At 56.6% G+C, this 6,493-nt stretch overlaps 1 protein-coding gene across 1 annotated transcript in view; it reads right to left on the minus strand.

Annotated features, from left to right (window-relative positions):
* The window catches only part of CELSR1 (cadherin EGF LAG seven-pass G-type receptor 1), a 180,227-nt gene extending 175,389 nt beyond the window's left edge, over positions 1 to 4,838 (minus strand). The window contains exon 1 of the mRNA XM_069849837.1: positions 1,634 to 4,838. Coding sequence (XP_069705938.1) covers positions 1,634 to 4,838 — 3,205 coding nt within the window. The remainder of the gene's footprint in view (positions 1 to 1,633) is intronic.
* Between the last annotated feature and the right edge of the window lie 1,655 nt (positions 4,839 to 6,493).

Raw genomic sequence — 6,493 nt, forward strand, 5'->3', positions numbered from 1 at the left:
TCTGTTCTGAACACTCTCCTCATCTAGTCTAACAAAAGGTCTTTTCCAAGCCTCTTGCTCCAAGTTGAGTTCTTATCTCCTGCTACTAGATAAAGAGCTACTGGTTCAGACAATGACCACGTAATCACCTGCGCCTTAATCCAAATGTTTTTCTTTAAGGTCACAAGCCAACTGTCTGTTTTTTCTGCAAGTCCTCACAGGACATGGAAACGGCATTTATGAGCTACCTTACCACATTAGTTGCCCCCCAGCATCTTGGAAGAAACAGGAGTGGCTTGTCAGGTGATAAACGGCAGTAAATTCAATCAGTTCAGTTAATATCACTTTCATTTTCCTGAAGCAAAAAAACCCCTCAAGCCTGCAAACACAAGAGAGAGCAGGGCCAGCTCCCCTGAGGCCCCGCTGCAAACCAGGACTATTTACTGTAAAACAAACACTGCCAGGATTATGCCACAGTTTGATTGTAATTTTTTTAATACAATCATCCAAAATTAAGCATCTCCCAAAGTGTCATTTTATGTACCTAGTACTTTCAGCTTTTCTTTCTTTTTTTTTTTTTCGTAGAAAGAATACAAATATTAGCTTTAGGTTGCAGGGAGAGGAGGTGAGGAATGCATCTGGTTAAACCTCTGAAAGTCAACAGAAGTATGGGATCAGGTCCACAGTAAACTTTATAAAGTGGCACCTGCAGAGGAAATTACTCATTGCACGATTGATGCCACAATTAGAGGCATAAAAAGTAATTCCATGATAAACAAGCCGAGCAGAAAAAGAATAATATCTTAAGAGCACAAGTGCTCATATAACAGTATAAACTGGACGATAGCGAACAGTCTTCACACACGCAGAGACACAAATCCTCTGAGGAAGTTAATGGTACAGTACTCCTCCCTCTCCCTTCCTCTCCCTCCCCTAACAGGGCTGATTTGGGGGCTGTATTTGGCCTCTAGCTCTACTAGAGCAACTCCAGTGCAATCAGCAGCGTTTCACAGCTATTACACAGCCCTAACTCATGGCTTTCAGCTTCACCATTTCCCACAGGAACACACGTCAGCAATGCAAACCAGTGCAGCTCTACACACCCACCCAGGCCACTCCAGCAGAGAACTAGCCTGGGGTCTAAGGATCTATCAGCAGAACTCCAGGCGTGCAGGAGGAATAAACATGTTTTGTTGCTAAAAAAAAGCAGAGATAACAAATCTCAAGTCTTCTTTTGTTTTGTTTTTTTCAAGGGAGGGGGGGAGAGAGGGAGAGGGGATGGCATTAGACCCATGTGCGCATTCCCTACATCTTTGCAAATTACATCATTTACTACCTTTATGCAACCACATCAGAAAAGCTTCAGCCAAGGTACCACCTCAACTGAGGGAGTATATACCCTTCCACGCACACTTGTATTTATTTACTCTTGTGATACACATTTATTAAACAACTTCAATGGACCACTTCAACCCACAGCACGTGGGCTTGATACATTTTTGTGGTTCCTCTCCAAAAATTTCACAGATAAATTGCTGCCTCAGGAAACCGAAAGCTCTGCAATAAACTGCAAGTGGGTTATTTCTGCCCATGTCCCTATACTGGCCTAAAAAAGCAGAATTACACACTTTACGAGCTTCAAACGCTTGCTTACCTGAGACTGACACTTTCATAAGGGCTTCCAAAGGTCTGTTGTTGTCCAGATCACGACTGAGTTTGAGTTCCCCAGAGGCAGAGTCTAAAAGGAGCAAGTTTAATTCATTGCCTTGCACAAAGGTGTAGGCCAGGCTGTCAGACACATCAGGATCATGAGCTGGGATCTTGCCAATCACGCCAGAGGGGAAGCTGTTAGATTTGTTGGTCACATAGTTGTTGAAGAGGATCTGGAAGTCCTGCAGCACAGGTGGGTTATCGTTCTGATCCAGGAGGCGGATATGCACTGTTGCACGGCTCACAAGAGGAGCAGAAGTAGCCTGCACCACAATCACGTACTCTGTCCGGCTCTCATAATCCAGGTCCATCAGGGCTGTGAGGTCTCCATTGAGCAAGTCTAGCTGGAAGACCTCAGGAATGTTTCCCTCTACGATCTGGTACATGATCTGTGCGTTGGTCCCCTCATCGGGGTCAGCTGCACTGATCCGTGCCACAATAGAGCCTATGGGACTATTTTCCTCCACAAAGATATCAAATTCATCCTTCTCAAACACAGGAGGGTTGTCGTTGATGTCCAGCACAGTCACTTGGATATCCACAGAGGCTTTCAGTGGTGGAGTGCCCCTGTCCACGGCAAAAGCCCGCAGGCTGTAGACACCCACATTCTCGCGATCCAGCTTGCGCAGTGTGCGTATCACTCCAGAAGTGGGTTCAATGTAAAAGTCTCCATCTCCATCATCACCACCCTGGAAGGTGTACAGGAGGCGGCCATTGAGGCCTGAGTCACGGTCCGTGGCAGACAGCTGCAGGACACTGGTGGAGAGGGGCACATCCTCAAAAACTGAGCCCTGGTAGCGGTCGCGTAGGAAGCGAGGTGCATTGTCATTGGCATCCAGGATGAGAATCTCAACATAGGTGGTGTCTGACTTCTGAGGGATCCCATTGTCGTGGGCTGTAATGGCCAATGTGTAAGATGCCTGGTCCTCATAGTCAAGCTCCATCAGGGTGGTGATGGTGCCTGTATCAGGGTCGATACGGAACTGGGGGATGTTATCATCCAAAATGTAAGTGATCCTTGCATTCTCTCCCGTGTCTTCATCGGTGGCACTGATAGTAACAATAGACGTGCCGATGGGCTTGTCCTCGCTGACACTCACTGTGTAGTGGGAACTCTGGAAGACTGGGCGGTGTGTGTTGGCATCCGTGACGTTGATGAACACCTGGACGGTGTCAAAGCGAGTGCCATCAGAGGCCGTAACTGTCAGCACATATTGCCTTTCCTGTTTGTAATCCAGGGGCAAGGCCAGTGTGATCAGCCCCCCTCCGCTCTGACTGGTGATGGCAAAACGGTTCCTGGTGTTGCCACTGGTGATTTGGTAAGTCACAACACTGTTAACGTCCCTGTCCACTGCCGTAAGGGTTAGGACACTACTGCCCACAGCTGCATCCTCGTTCAGTCTGAGGTGATACACTTTCTCTGTGAAGGTGGGGTTGTTGTCGTTCACGTCCAGGACAGTGATGGACACACTGGCTGAGGAGGTCATGACTGGCACACCATGGTCCCTGGCCTCCACCCCAAAGTGGTAGTTCTCCACAGACTCTCGGTCCAGCTCTGCAGCCACCGTGATCCACCCTGTGCTGTTGTTGATCTGAAAAGGGAACCCAGATTCACTCGCTACAGGAGTACCTCCAGTGGACGGTGCCATCTCTACAAGTTTGTACTCCAGGCGGGCGTTCTCCCCAGAGTCAGCATCCACAGCCTGGATGTGCAGCACCGAGTAGCCCAGAGGAACATTCTCCAGTACTGTGGCCTGGAAGGGAGTGCTCACAAAGATGGGGGCATTGTCATTGACGTCCACAACTTGCACCGACACCATGCCACTGGAGTTGATCAAGGGAGGTCGACCCCCATCCTGGGCTTTGATCCGGAGTGTGTACTCCCGAATAGTCTCATAATCCAGAGGGTTGATTAGATCAATGGCACCGGAGAAAGAGTGGATGTAGAACTGGCCTTTCAGGTTGCCACTCACAATGCTGTAGTGCACCTGGGCGTTACTGCCCCGGTCCCGATCTGTGGCCTGCACCTGCAGTATCTGGCTGTTCACTGGGGCATCCTCTGGCACCTGGACCAGGTAGCGCTTCTCACTGAACTGAGGGTAGTTGTCATTCTCATCCTCTACAGTGATGTGCACCATGGCTGTAGCGCTGCGTGGCCCCGGATCCTTGCCCTGGTCATTGGCTTCCACCACCAGGTGATACTCGGAGACCTCCTCGCGGTCCACCGGGGCTCGGGTCCTCACAACCCCAGAGCGGGGGTCAATCTCAAAGACCCCATCGGCAGCTCCCGGCTCCAGCAGGCGGTAAAGCATGTTGGCGTTGGCCGGGGCGTCACCGTCAGTGGCGCGGATGGTCAGCACCTCGTAACCCACCTCCAGGTTCTCCCGGATGCTCTCCCTGTACTCGGGCTGCTCAAACACGGGCTCGTGGTCGTTGGTGTCACTCACGGTCACCGTCAGATAGGTGGTGGCCGAGCGGCGGCGCGGGGAGCCGTGGTCGGAGGCCGTCACCTTCAGCACGTGGGTGTCCTTCGTCTCGCGGTCGAGGCTGCGAGCGGTGACCACGCCGCCCGTCTCGGCATCGATGGAGAAGTAGTCGTTGGAGCGCTCGTCGAAGAGCGCTTCCATGGAGTAGGTCAGCCGCCCGGCCTCCCCCTCGTCGGGGTCCTGGGCCCGCAGCAGGATGACCGCCGTGCCGGCCGGCTCGTTCTCGGGGATGGACACCTGGTAGCTGGGCAGCTGGAACTGCGGCGCCGTGTTGAGGCTGCGCGCCCGCCGCGCCCCGCGCCGCCCGCCGCCCTCCCGCGGGGCGCACCCGGCGGAGGCTCCGCGGGGCTCGGGGGCTGCTCCGCGGGGCTCGGGGGTCGCTCCGCGGGGCTCGGGGTCCGCCCGGTGCCGGGCGCGGCGCGGGCAGGGGCTGCCGCGGGGCTCAGCGGGCGGAGCGGGGCGCGGCGTGGTCCCCGCCGCCCTCAAGCGCCCGGCGGGCGGCAGCGCCGTCGGTTCGGCGGCGCCTCGGCGCGGCGCGGCCCCCGGGGGCAGGTGGAGGAGCGGGGCGGCGCGGGGCGGCCGCGGGTCCCCGCCGCCCGCCGCGGCCAGGGCGCAGAGCAGCGCGGCGCAGGACAGGCAGGCGGCGGCGGGCAGCCGCGGCATCTCCGGGGCTCAGCGGGCGGCGGGGCCGGGCACAGCGCTGCCGCACAATCCATCCACCCGCCGGGCTGCCCGCCCGCCCTCATCCATCGGCCGCCGGCTCGCCCTCCCCACCCCCCCCGCCCCCGCGCCCCGACCTCGTCCGCAGGCGGCGGGCTGCACAGCTCCAACTTTTCCACCTTAAACTTTGAAATGAGTTCAAAATGGCTTCTCTCCTCCTCCTCCTCCCGCCGCCGCTCCCGAGGTGATTATCATAAACCTGCTGCTCCTCTCCTTCGCCAAAAAAGAAAAAGAAAAAAAAAAAAGGACTAAAAAAGAAAAAAAAATAAATAAAAAAAAGAAAATGAAATACCGGGGCCGCCCCACGGGTCCCGCGTGACTGCGCGACACGGCGGAGCCGTCCCGTCCCGTCGCTGCCGCCCCGCTCCGCTCCGCTCGGTTCCGCGCAGCCGGCGGGCGCTGCCCGGGGCGGGGTTTCCCGGCGGCCCCGCCCGGCCCCTCCCGGGCGGCGGCAGCGGGGGCCGGGCCGGCTCCGTCCCAGCGGGGCTGCCGCGCCGGCGGGGGCTGCGCGGGGGCTGCGGCGGCGCTCCGAGGGGCTGCGGGAGGGCGCGGAGACGCGGCCGCTTGCCCTGGCCCCGGCCTCGCCACCTGTCGGCTCGGGTCCGTCGTCCCGAACAAAGTTAAACTGATTTTTGGAGGGGGAGGCGTGGAGAAAAAGTAAAATTACTTCTCAGGGCAACGCCGGCATCCCGTGCCCGGCTCGGGGCCGGCTCCGGCTGGCGCGGCCGCGCTTTGCTGGGCGCTGCGCGGAGCGGCAGGTGCGGAGGGTGCGCGGCCCCCAGCGAACCGTTTCTTCGGGGCAATGACAAATAATCGCGTGCAAGCTGCAAACTCGGGTGGTTGATGGGAAGAAGCGAAGCCAAACTCCGCGTGTAAAATGTTGCCCTGGTGATTATAAAGTCCCATCTTTGAATTTATACAGCGCTTCCCTCCCGGCCGTTCCCCGCTCATCGCCGCGGCTGCAGCGGCCTCTGCTGGGGGCGGCGGGAGGGGCCGGGGTGGGGGGGGAGGAAAAACTCCCTCCGGTTCCCCTCGCGAACGCGGGGGCTGATCTGCAGGGGTCAGGGAAGCACTGAGTTTGGAAAACACCTCAGAGATCATCAAGTCCAATCGTCAGCTCAGCACCTGCGTGCGAGAGCTTTAAGAATCATAGAATCACCAGGTTGGAAGGGACCCACCGGATCATCGAGTCCAACCATTCCTATCAAACACTAAACCATGCCCCTCAGCACCTCGTCCACCCGTCCCTTAAACACCTCCAGGGAAGGTGACTCAACCACCTCCCTGGGCAGCCTGTTCCACTGCCCAATGACCCTTTCTGTGAAAAATTTTTTCCTGATGTCCAGGCTAAACCTCCCCTGGTGGAGCTTGAGGCCATTCCCTCTTGTCCTGTCCCCTGTCACTTGGGAGAAGAGGCCAGCACCCTCCTCTTTACAACCTCCTTTCAGGTAGTTGTAGAGAGCAATGAGGTCTCCCCTCAGCCTCCTCTTCTCCAGGCTAAACAACCCCAGCTCTCTCAGCCGCTTCTCATAAGGCCTGTTCTCCAGCCCCTTCACCAGCTTCGTTGCTCTTCTCTGAACTCGCTCGTTTCTGTTGAA

This window comes from Phaenicophaeus curvirostris, chromosome 1 (assembly GCF_032191515.1).
Source record: "Phaenicophaeus curvirostris isolate KB17595 chromosome 1, BPBGC_Pcur_1.0, whole genome shotgun sequence".
NCBI classification, from domain to species: domain Eukaryota; kingdom Metazoa; phylum Chordata; class Aves; order Cuculiformes; family Cuculidae; genus Phaenicophaeus; species Phaenicophaeus curvirostris.